At 51.6% G+C, this 12,000-nt stretch overlaps 1 protein-coding gene across 1 annotated transcript in view; it reads right to left on the bottom strand.

Moving 5' to 3' along the window:
* Positions 1-12,000, bottom strand: part of IGF2R (insulin like growth factor 2 receptor) — a 104,274-nt gene that overhangs the window by 47,122 nt on the left and 45,152 nt on the right. Inside the window, exons 11-18 of the mRNA XM_081530205.1 lie at positions 8,552-8,716; positions 6,951-7,091; positions 5,251-5,394; positions 4,055-4,192; positions 3,064-3,208; positions 2,381-2,558; positions 1,618-1,733; positions 1,018-1,186 (exon numbers count right to left, since the gene is read on the bottom strand). Coding sequence (XP_081386331.1) covers positions 1,018-1,186; positions 1,618-1,733; positions 2,381-2,558; positions 3,064-3,208; positions 4,055-4,192; positions 5,251-5,394; positions 6,951-7,091; positions 8,552-8,716 — 1,196 coding nt within the window. The remainder of the gene's footprint in view (positions 1-1,017; positions 1,187-1,617; positions 1,734-2,380; positions 2,559-3,063; positions 3,209-4,054; positions 4,193-5,250; positions 5,395-6,950; positions 7,092-8,551; positions 8,717-12,000) is intronic.

Below are 12,000 nucleotides of genomic sequence, written 5' to 3'. Positions count from 1 at the left end.
ACTGCGATCCTGAAGCCTCAAAACCCTGGTAGATCCTTTTTATTTCACAAAAGTGAAAACGAGGCTCAGACATGTTAAGTGACCTATCCAAGGCCACTCGTCTCCCAGGCATTCAAGGCAGGACCAAGCCCGGGCAACGTGTAGCCAGGAGCCAGGAGCTTCCAGCACCGCACTGCCCGCTCGCTCTCACCTCCGTCGTTTGGACGTCTGGGTAGCAGAACCGAGACAAAAATGCAGAACCACGCCAGGTCACTCTGCACTCGTCCACGACAGACCGTAAGAGCACCCGGGCACTGATTTGGGGTCACAAATGAACAGCGGCAAGCAGACAAGCTTGCAAATACAGAATCCGTGAATAACGAGAGCTGACTGTCCTTGGAGGCCGTTGCTCCGACACAGAGCACACGTGGCCAAGTGCACGCGGACACACCACCACACTCCACTCAACCAGCAGGGTGCGCCCGTCAGCCTCCCTGAAAACACGTCCAAGCTGCCGTGTAACGGACCCCAGGAAAAGTACATCCCCGACATGCTATTTTTAAAGCAGCACACAGACGTCTTTACTTTAAGATGCACCGTGTACAAGGCACCCAGGGGAGCGTTACCGAGGTTCTGGCAGTGACTGCGTTCCATCAAATGACGGAGTGCAGCCTGAACCCGGGCAAGAAGGGCCGGCGCTTGGATCTGCCAAGCAGGCATCTCCCCTCTAATCAGTCCAGAAGCAAGAGCTTTTGGAAGCTTAAACTCTCCTTGACAGACATCTGCTGTTCAGAGTCACTTCCTCTGCTGAGAACCGTGAGCAGAGGCGGTCCCCCACACCCAGGGTTGTTTTTTTTTTTTTTTTTTTTTAAATCTGAGTGACAACTCGAGTGTGATCACATCTCTCGGGGGGCAGGTGAGTTCGCAGCGAGGCCCCCACTTTCCGTCTCAAGGGGCTTCTCGACGCGAGCCGGGCCCACTCAGACCCCCCCTCTACCGCCAAGTCTCAGCTCAGGAGGGAGGGGAGGGCCGCCTCACCTGCTCGCCCTGGTACTTCATCTGACAGGCGGACGCGTAGCGGTCACAGCCGGGCACTGGGTTCAGAGGCCGACACACGTTGATGTAGTACTTGCGCCACGTGCTGCGTGCCCCGCCATTGTCCAGGGCGTACCAGTTTCCCCCCGGACCGCCCTCGGATTTTGCTAGCCTGAAAGGTCAAGGGGGAAACGTACGCTTTTTCCAGCCGACAGCTTTCGGCCCAATGATTCATTTCTAAGCGGTTAGGGAAGTAAGAAGGGAAGGTGCGCTGCCTATCAAAACCCCAGAGGCCGACCCCACCCTGCCTCCTCTTGAGCCTCATGAGATGCAGCCCTCTCTGCACATCTGGGACCGCCCCCACATCTCTGCACCGACAGGCATCGCTCTGAACGACGCAGCTGAAGATGGAGGTTTGTGCTGGGCAAACACTGGCTGATCCTGCGAAGGCTCCCAGACCATCAGAATTCATGCTGCTTGGAGCTCCCCGCCTTGGTCCTGCGCGCTCTCTCACCGGCTCAGGGACATGCCCACCGGCAGGGCCTAAGCGACCTCGGCCCTAAGTGGACGGGGCCAGGCCGAGGGCAGACGGGCCCGCCTCACCTGGAGAGGTCATACTGGTCCATTGTGACGGGGTCGGTCACGATGCACTCCAGCGGCTCCTCTGGGCAGGCGTAACTGGTGTACCAGCGGAAGTTGTACGTAGAGTTATCTTCCTCCTAATCTCGGGACAAGGACAAGCACACATGAGGGGCAGCAGAGAAGGGGACTCGTTACACAAAGCCAGCATTTCGAAAAAGGTGGTGCATTTTTTCCTAAATAAGAATCAGAGGCAAGTTCATCTCCTTTGTCCCTCCCCTCTCGTTCCATTAAAAGGAAGACTGCCCAGCCATGAGTTAAGATGGAACTCTAGCCTCTGTTACGTGGGAATAAGGCAGGGTTGTTGATGCTTTTGTGTGGTTTGTACCCCAAAACAGCAGTGTCAAGGGCTGTGACTGAGGGTGGTACGGCCCACTGTTGCTCAGAAAATACACACTGCCCATATCCCCTGGCAAATGTAAAAGGATTATAAAATCAAAGGAGCTGAGGATGTGCCCAGGAAACCAGACTAATAATGGCTCTGCTTCTAAATAAAGGGCCCCACGACAGGCTCCTGGATAAGTCCCGGGAAGCCAGACAACGTGACGGTTTCTCCCCGGGGACCATCTCAGCTCATGTGTCACCTACATCAGAACCTCCCTCGCTCCGGAAAAGTCACGAGCCCCATCTTCACCCACTTTCTTCTCTTCCCCCGCCTTTACGAGACTGACAACCTCTCCCTCTTTTGCCCCCGTCGCCGCGCAGACGCACGACACACGCCTCCCACCTGATATTCAGGGAAACCCACTCCGGCGTCTCGGTCACAGAGGAAGGTGATGAGTGTGGCCCTCGGTGTGCGCTTCTCGTTATTGTAGGGTGTGCCGTCCCTGTAGGTCAGCTGGATCATCCCATCGTAGTATGAAAGCTTAGCGTTGCTGCGTCCCAAGTTCCAAGACTTCCTATCACTAAATCAAGCCGACCATGTCTCAGAAAAGACAGCAGGACCAGCGCTGGGCAATGCTGGGACGCTGAAGGAGGGGCAGCGGGCAGCGTGGGGGCTGCCAGGACCCGGGCGGGCGGATCTCCCCACGGTGGGCGCGGGAAGGCGACCCCACCCCCACGCTGGACCCGGATCCACCATCAGCACCGCCGCTTTAAGGCCCAGCTCCCTTCATCTAAACTAACGCTGCACTGAACGGAGCAACGTGGCCACAGACCCCCCAGGTGGCCGAGAAGCGCTGACTGCACAGAAGTGAGCACCCCCACCTCCCCGGGGAACCACTTCCTGTCCTGCCCCTCCCCAGAAACGAAACGCCCAGCAGCGCTCCCTCTGGTCTTTAGTCCAGGCCCTCCAGGGGTGTAAAGGCTCATCCGGGAAGGATGTTGGCAGGCGGCAGACCTGTCCTGGAGGACATCTGCACACGCATGGGACACTCAAGGGGACACCGGGGTCGGAGAGCAGTTACTTGCCTTTTGGACACCTGACAGGCCCCCGCGTCCGGCGGGCAGGCACCCACGGACACCGGGCCGCACACGTTGATGTGGAACTCGTACTTGTCCGTCTCGACTCGGTAGGCATCCTTCTTCATGAGAGGTGACAAGTCAAAAGAAAACCCTAAGGGAGAACCAAAAGCACCCCAGGCGAGTCAGAGCGTGGGGCGAAGGAGAGGCCGGAGGACAGCGTGGCGAGCGGCAGCCGTCACCACCCTTCCCTCGGGGACAGGCCGCCTCCACCACCACCACCTCACCCCTTTCTGCCATGTTCACCCAACGCCCGAGTCAGAGCCCACAGTTCCTGGCTGAATGATCAACCTGTGTGTCGGAAGCGGGACCACAGCCACAATACAATGACCTTGAAAAGGCTACGGTGGGTTTCACAGCCAGAAAGGCACTCGGAATGCCTTTTCAGACATGATTTATTTCCCATGTTCCTTGGGTTTCATGATCAGCAAACCCACTTCAACTACGAATATCAAAGAGGTTTTTTCATTATCTCAAATAAGCCTCAAACACCAGATTTTCAGAGTTCTGGTCAAACAGTATTAATACAAATTCTGAAGCAGGTTATCACCTCTGAAACACTCAAGAGAGAATGTTAGAAAACAAACAGGCTTTCTCCGGTGGCTCAGTGGTTAAGGATCTGCCTGCTAATGCAGGAGACATGGGCTCGATCCCTGGTCTGGGAAGATCCCACATGCTGCGTAACAACTAAGCCCGTGCTCTGCAACTACTGAAGCCCGCACTCCTAGATAGAGCCCACACTCCACCACGAGAGAAGCCACTGCAATGAGAAGCCCCCGCACCACAACTCGAGAGTAGCCCCCCACTCCTCGAAACCAGAGAAAAGCCTAAGTAGCAATGAAGATCCAGCGTAGCCAAAAATCAAACAACTAAAAAACAAAGAAAAGCCAGCTGAAGCGGCTGCAGGAGAGGCTGCCCCACAGGGCGCTCAAACACGCACCTGCCTGGGAGTCAAAGACCGTGCAGTTGTCCCCCTCGGTCCTCGAGAGCACGCAGGCCGCGGCCGTGCGCCACTCAAACTCGTAGAAGCAGCCGTCAGCCCTGGAGGTTGTCAGCACTGGCGCACTTTCTAAATCACCTGTTGAGGGGGACGACTGGTCACTGATCTGGTCTCGAGAAGCTTCCATGGTTCTAAAACCAGCTCTATCAATACTGATCTGAGGTCTCTAGAGTGGTCAAACCAACAGGGACAGGACAAGGGTGGGGGTGAACTAGTGTTTAATGGGGACACAGCTTCAGCTTGGGAGGACGAGAAAGTTCTGCAGATGGACGGTGGTGTAACTGTACTTAACGTACCATGTGAACATAAGGTGCTTAATGCCACTGAACTGCGGTTAAAGGGGCGAATTTCATACTTTGTGTATTTTACAATTCCTTTACAATGGTAAACTTTATGTTATGCATATTTTACAATCAAAAAAAAAAATACTGTCCTGGTCCTTGAACTTATCTCACAGCCGGGAATTTATCCAAAGGAAATCTTCCAACAGGAGGCAGCAGGGACATGTCACAGCACAATTAATGCTGGAAACATGTTATTAATCCAACAATAGAAAGAATGAGTAAAAATAGTAAAACTAAGCCAGCAGCAACAAGCAAGTCCCGACAGATGATAAATATGACTCTGAGACACAGAAGAGCATTCACAGAATGCCATGTTCGGAGAAACATAAAAAATGTGCAGATCTATATATAGACCCTGACCCCTGGAAAACAATGTAAACCTAGAAATGACGGCAAATGAAGGGGAGTATTTATGTGTGCCCGCTGAGGTCAGGGACGACGTTTTGATCCGCTCGTGATGTTCCCCCTCTGGAGGAAGTCGGGGGGCCTCACGATCAGCCGGCACCAGGCCTAAGGAAGAGGAAGCCGAGCCGAGAGCATAACTCATCTGGAAAATTGCAACATGACCCCTTCGGACACCATATGGTTTCTCCATCTCTGGGCCGGTTTGCCGGGGGTGGGGGGGAGCTATCGAATCCAGTGGGGCCACCGCGATGCTTCTGGACCTTAGAGCTCTACCGCGTCGTCCCGGTGGTGGCCGGGGAGGAACACGGAAAACAGAGAACGCACGGGTGCCCCTGGCAGGAGCCAGGGAGACCCCCGCCTTTTCTGTTTTTTGTTTTTCATTCGTACCTGGTTTGCACATGAGTGTTATATTTGTGACTACTTTCTGGCCACCACTGCACTCTTCACCGTCTGAGTAAGAGAGCTGAATATTTCCTCTCTCTCTGGTGGGAGAAGAAATAAATCTGCCCAGATTTTTACTTCCGTTCTTATCTAGAAAAGAGAAAAAAAAGGGGGAACAAAACAGAAGACGTGATCAAAAGGGGTTAACAACGCAGGTGAAGAGGTACCGAGAGGGAGCGGAGACCCACAGGCGTGTGTCTGCCCCTTCGCTGGCCCGCTGAGCCTGCTCAGGATGCTCAGGGGGTCTCTAGACGCGAGTGACACGTCTGACCGAGCAGCTGTGGCCTCGCTGAGGACCCCGAGGGCACCTCCAGGAGGAGCAGGAGGAAAGTGCGAGAGTGACTCACAGCATCCTTCAAGGGCAGGGGAGGCAGACAGAGGCAGAAATGCCTGTCACGAGATCCTGGAAAATAACACCGTTGCCCCATTTAGGGGGGCCTCAGCTGCCCTGACGCACGAGGTCATTTGAAACCGAGGGGGCAGCATTTGTCCCGTGACCAGAGCAGAAACTAAATCTGTTCAGTGGGCTGAGCAGGTGACCACTCAATTCTTGGTTCAGTGACTTTTATGATAAAGCACTGAAACTCTGTCTCAAGTCCTTCTTAAATAAAGGCAGGGACACGCCTGCTTTAAAAGACACACCACCAATTCTGAAGCCTGGGATAATTCCTAAAATCCAACCTGGATTTTAAATTTAAATTCACAATCCCTTATCCCCGCTCACTGCTCTGTGGTGACCTAAATGGGAAGGAAATCCAAAAGAGAGGGGATACATGTATACGTATAGCTGATTCCCTGTGATGTTCAGCAGAAACACAACACTAAAGCAACTGTGTCTGTTAGTCATTCAGTCGTGTCTGCCTCTTTGTGACCCCGTGAACTGTAGCCCACCAGGCTCCTCTGTCCATGGGACTCTCCAGGCCAGAATACGGGAGTGGGGGTAGCCTTTCCCTTCTCCAGGGGATCTTCCCGACCCAGGGATTGAACCACGCTGCATTGCAGGTAGATTCTTTACCACCTAAGCTACCAAGGAACTAAAAAGCATCTGTACTCCAATAAAAATTAATTAAAAAGTAACAATTCACAATCATTTATGTAATGCTTGTAACAGATTCCAATTAGTCTGCCTGTCACTTTCCAGGTGAGTCTTAAGCAACATGTTTAAACACTTATATCCAATTGAGAATTGCGGCCAACAGAGTTAATTAACAAAAGGAACTCAAAGGGTCCATCCACTTCTCTCATACAAGATTCCAAGAGTCCCCTTCCCCGGAAGCCGTAATTCTTGAACAATTCCAGGCAGCATGGTCGTTAAAAAATCAAAATGAGTTTTTTATACAGGCACTGGCAGTTCTCTTCCTCGGGTTACAAGGTGAAAAGATAACCAAGTATTTTCCCATATGCTTCTTCCTGTCTCTAGTGAGCCCACATCAGAAGGCTCCCACCCGCTTCAAGATGCCCGAGTGCACCAGGTTCCCTACATCTGAGTCATTAAACTCTCCTTTCCCTGCCATCCTTTATGCGCTGAATCCAGAGAGAGGAGGCTGTGATAAACCACAGGAAGCTCGTCTGCATTCCCTCCAGCCTGGATGCAGCCGGGCTCCACGTGCCTTCCGGGCCACGGCTCACCGCAGGGTACCACTCACCCACGGCACACACAGCCGCGTCTTCGGGGCAGCCCCGTGCCTGGCCCGTCTGCAGGACCCTGTGGCAGATGTTAATGAAGAAATGCTTCTTTTCTGCTTCCCTCTGACTGCCATCCACGGCTTCCCAATTTTGTTCCAGTTCTGTAACCGAAAAAAAAAAAAGCTTTTTCTAGCCCTAGGCAGTGATTGCTTTTCCACGTGAGTCACACCATAGACGGTGATGAAGCGGAAGGTAAAGGCCGGTGGTCACTAAACAATAGGCTCTCACGTTTCTGGGCCCAGGCAGGCTAAAGGCACAGACCCTCGAGGGGAATCTCAGGCTTGTTTTGAATGTTACAGTAACAAACCAGCCCCAAACAGCTCCTCAGAACAGGCGGCTTACCGGGCGGCCTGAGGATTAAACAGCAAAAGTTTTCCCAAATCCCAGAGTCTGAAATCAAAAAACTGAAAAGCAGAGCCAGGCGCCAGCCCTGGGACCTGGCAGACGCAGGCCACGGGTGACGCATCTGCCTCCAGACCACAGATAAGGCAGACCCGGCCTGGGGCTTAGCACTCGGGGCCCCTAGAAGATAAACAAGACACGGGTGGTCCCTGAACTCAAAAACCGTTCACGACCCAGTCATGTCTGAACAGAAAACATCCAGAGGTAGAAGCAGCAGAGGCTGAGACAAGAGAGCAAGTCAAAGGCGGACCATCCCCAGATGGCCCCCGTGGACATCACCAAGGACCAGGAGGGAAGGAGGCCGTACACACGCAGAGGGTGCTGCTGCACAGACCGGAGCCCGGGGTTTACAGTGAAAACCCCTCCTCAGCGGTAGCACAACCCACACACTACGCAGGGCTGTCGGCAACCTGGAAGGACCACGTGCTAAACAAGGACAAATGTGGTTCTCAAAGCTGTGCTGGGAGGGCTGAGGGGCCTTCTGGCAGGAGGACTTCTAACTATCAGGGAAGTCTGATTTTAGCTCTCACTTCACAGCATCCTAATTACCTGGGTGCAAACGCTACACAAAAATACTGGAGTGAGTTGTCATGCCCTTCTCCAGGGGGATCTTCCCGACCCAGGGATCGAACCCACGTCTCTTAGGTCTCCTGCATGGGCAGGTGGGTTCCTTACCACTAGCACTACCTGGGAAGCCACATGCTGGCTGCAGGTATTCAACACAACTCGGATCTATGTATACACTGTGAAATGACCACCTCATTGTAGATAAACATTCATCACAAGAACTAGCAATTTCTATGTGTGTGGTGAGAATTTTTAAGATCTACCTTCTCAGCAACAAGAGTTAAAAAAAAAAAAAAAGTTTCTAATCACAAAGCACAGGGGCCTGGCGCACGGAAGGCACTTGGTTGTTTTTTTACTGAACTATGATAAGAGGACCCCACGGCACTCCAACTGGGAACAGTAACACTGACCTCAAACTCAGATATCGCACCTCCCGAGTCAGTGTCATCTCTGATAATTCACGTTGCTCCGTGAGAAGGGAGAAAAGGCCGGGATACGATCAGTCGACAAAGAGAATAGTAACAGCATTTCCAACCGTGCTGGTGGGCAGGGAGGCGAGAGAGAAGGGTCTCGTGCACCCCCGGCCACCTACCTGAGTGCCGGGCCAGCGCCGACAGGTCGAAGCGCTGTTTCCCATCAGAGACGCCGCACAGCAGGGCCTCCTTCTCGTGCACGCAGGCGTACTTCGTGTCCCACGTGAAGAAGTAGGTGCAGTCCACCTCCCCGGTGAACACAGGAGCCCCTCTGCCATTGTTACCTGTGTCAGGTCCAAAGGGAGACAGTGCCCACGATGTGAGCGACACCAGGACCGCCCGACAGACACAGGACGGGACCCCCGGGGCAGGCGTGCAGACAAACAAGCTCAGGGCTCCAGTCCCAGAGGTCAGAGGGCTCCCAGATCAGAGAGTTTCAATTGGAAACCTCGCGGGGCAGCCCTGTGTCCCTTTCATCTCGGTGGGATGGTCTCAACAGGACAGCAGGGTGTTTTCAATGGGTGTGAGCGCCGGGCAGTGCTAGGCAGCTCACGGCCTGCGGTCAGCCTCCCACAGGCTCATAAACATCCTTGAAATCAGACCAGGGAGTCACTCCGGTTCCAGGACCCTCACGGTCTTAACAATGTGCTTGTAAGCAGGACAAGTTCCCAGGGACTCGTCCCTAAAATGAGTGGAGAAGAAGGATAAGGTCTGATAAGGTCTGGGCCTCCCCCCACTCCCCAGCTGAAGGGTGCTCAGGTCTATTAACCTCGCTCCCAGAGGGGCTAGCATCCCAGATCCTGGGGACTCAGGCACACGTGGGTCTCTCACATTGTACTCCAATCCATCAGCCCTCCCTGCAAGCCAGTGTGCCTGGTCCACGTAGCCTGGGATTCTGCAAACTCTGTTGACTTTTCCCCAACGAGAAATTCTATCCCTTTGCCTTTCTGAGCTAATGCGCCGCTGGCATGACGGTCCGTTTTCCACCCTTGATGGTTTAATAATCCTCCTCTGGACCTCCTGCACAACTTGCCTTTCTTAAGGTTTAGTGCCCTGAAGAGAACAATGTTCTAACGAAAAGGGAGATGATATTTTGCTCCAAGGGTGAACACCGCTTCAACTGCAATTTCTATTAAATCTTTAATAATATAAACATCGCAGTTGTAACACCAGCAACAGCGGCTAGTTGCACACGGAGCTCAAGCCAAGGTGGGCAGGGAGCTAAGCCTGGCATTCTCCGAGGGGCCGGACGGCAAACAACATGCTCTGTGTTAAGTGCTTCGCATCCATTTGAGGATTTCATCCCTGTGGCATGGGGACAGTTTCAGCCCCCGTTCTGTAGATTTAGGAGGGTATTAAGTAGTTTGCCTACGGCTTCACAGCTAGAAAGCAGAGGAGCCAGAAATCAAACCCAGACGGTCTGGCCCCAGAGCCAGACTCAGAACCACAAGGCAGTAGTACTTCCCCGCGCTACTGTGGGTTTTTCCTTTCTTCTGTTTTTTAGATTTTTTCTTTTCTTTTTTTTTTTTTTTGAGTACCATAAGCTGTCCTCCCTAAGAACCGGTGCTCCCAACTTCCTTACAAACAACACAGAGCCCACCCTCTCCAGCTGGGACGACGATGCCCTCCATGTTGGAGCAGTGAAGCTCCTCCAGCTCTCTTCAACACCCCTCCTCCCCATCCACCCACATCGGTATTTCACGAATCAGAAAGATTTGTGTTTCCTGAAAGCTTGAGGCATTCAGAGTGTTTTTCTTTTACCAGGTAACTTTACAGACGATTAAATACCAATAGTACTGTGAATGGTTCTAGGTTCATCCTCCCTTAGGACCTAGGTTTGCATCTGAAACGCCCTAATGATCCACAGGGAGAGTCCATTTTAAGTAAAATTTAAATAACCACTGGCCTGCCTGCCCCTGACCTGCATTCTTATTTAACTCCTCAGAGAACTTTTGGAGAACAGGAAACTAAGACTCCTCACTACCAAGCTACGTTGCTTTTGTTTGGTTGGTTTTAGGTTCAAACACATAAAACTAGGTTCATTCTTACAATTCTTATACAGCTACTACAAACAAGTCGAATAATTTAAAAAACTAAAATAAATGACTCGTTCATTCAGACCACATGGCTTTTTAAATACACAATGGCCTTGCCTCCAGGACCACTATCTTCCTATGGTTTCCATCCACTAGCAGGATCAGGGTGACTTTCTGTAATCTCTCCATCAATTCTCTCCATGCAATTCCGAAAGCTTCCCGGGTGTCCAACCTGCATGGGTTCATTCCCAGCACACCCTTTACGTGGCCTCAGGGTATGTGGACTCCACGACCAGCTGGAGGCAAAGCGACTCTTCCTCTGTAGCCTGGGGCCGCCCCATCCCCCCTCTGCCCCGATGGAGAAGGGGCTGCCCACTGGTCAGACCGGTTCAACCTTCCCTCTGGGCACACAGCTCAACCACATTTCCTGCCTCCCTGCCTTTGAAGTTGGGTCACGTCTCTTAGTTCTGGCCCATTAAAAAAAAAAAAAACTGCAGTTCCCATCCTGTGTGGAGTCCTGAGGCCACGTCCACACACAGCAGCAATACAAGGTGGAAAAGGCACTTGTCTCCAAGTGACCGCACAGGGCAGAGGCCCCCAAGACCTGCGTGGAAACTAGAGAAACTAAGTCTTAAATGTGGTGACCGGTCACTTGGATTCGTGGATGGTGTTTTACTAGCCCAGGCTAACATAACTCCTCCCCGCAAAACAGTCTAATGTCCTTATTTGACAGGATCACCAATAATAAGATCTATTACATCAATCTAGATGTAAGTTATTGAAACAAATGGTGAAGAAAATATGTCATGGATAAAAGAAATAAACTTATGCATCTCTGTGTCTTGAAAAGCAGGAAACCCTAGATTCATAAGCCTAAATAATTCCTGGAAATCCAAGTTGAACTATAAACCACCCTTCACAAGATTCCATGGCCAATTAACAGCCATTCAAACATGCAAACATACGTTATTATGCTTCTCCAATAAACACAGAATCCACTAAGGGCTTCTCTTCTCTAAGCTCTCTAAACTTAAACTCAAATAAAGCAACAATTAAATAATTTTATACTACACACAGTATAGTACATATAGTTAGCTCCAAATTACAGAGCTGGAAGGAACCTTAAATATTTCATAATCCAACTCCAGCCTGAAAGAGGCTCAAAGTCTCCCACAAAAACATCTAAAAGTCCCTGGGTCGGGTCTCTGTGTCACTAGTCGCAACAAAATGAGCCTAGGAAGACACGCGTCTTCAGGATTAGAGCATCGCTGTTCACTTTGTCAGCTCTTCGGCACCAAGGTTACGTGAAGGAATGTCCTCTCTTGGCGTTGGGGTGCAAGGTCACGATCCATCGCTGATGAGATGGAGCACATAAACACGGAGCAAATTTGGTAAAACATTAACGACTGTTTAGCCTGAGGGGTAGGCATGTAAGTTTTCATCGTAATGTTCCTTCTACTTATAGATTCGAAAACTTTCCTAACAAAAAGGAAAAAAAAAAAAAACGAATGACCTCTAATCGTTTTTCCAGT

This window comes from Giraffa tippelskirchi, chromosome 9 (genome assembly GCF_054371585.1).
Source record: "Giraffa tippelskirchi isolate mGirTip1 chromosome 9, T2T-mGirTip1v1.2.pri, whole genome shotgun sequence".
NCBI lineage: Eukaryota > Metazoa > Chordata > Mammalia > Artiodactyla > Giraffidae > Giraffa > Giraffa tippelskirchi.
This window is presented reverse-complemented; position numbering and strand designations above follow the sequence as displayed.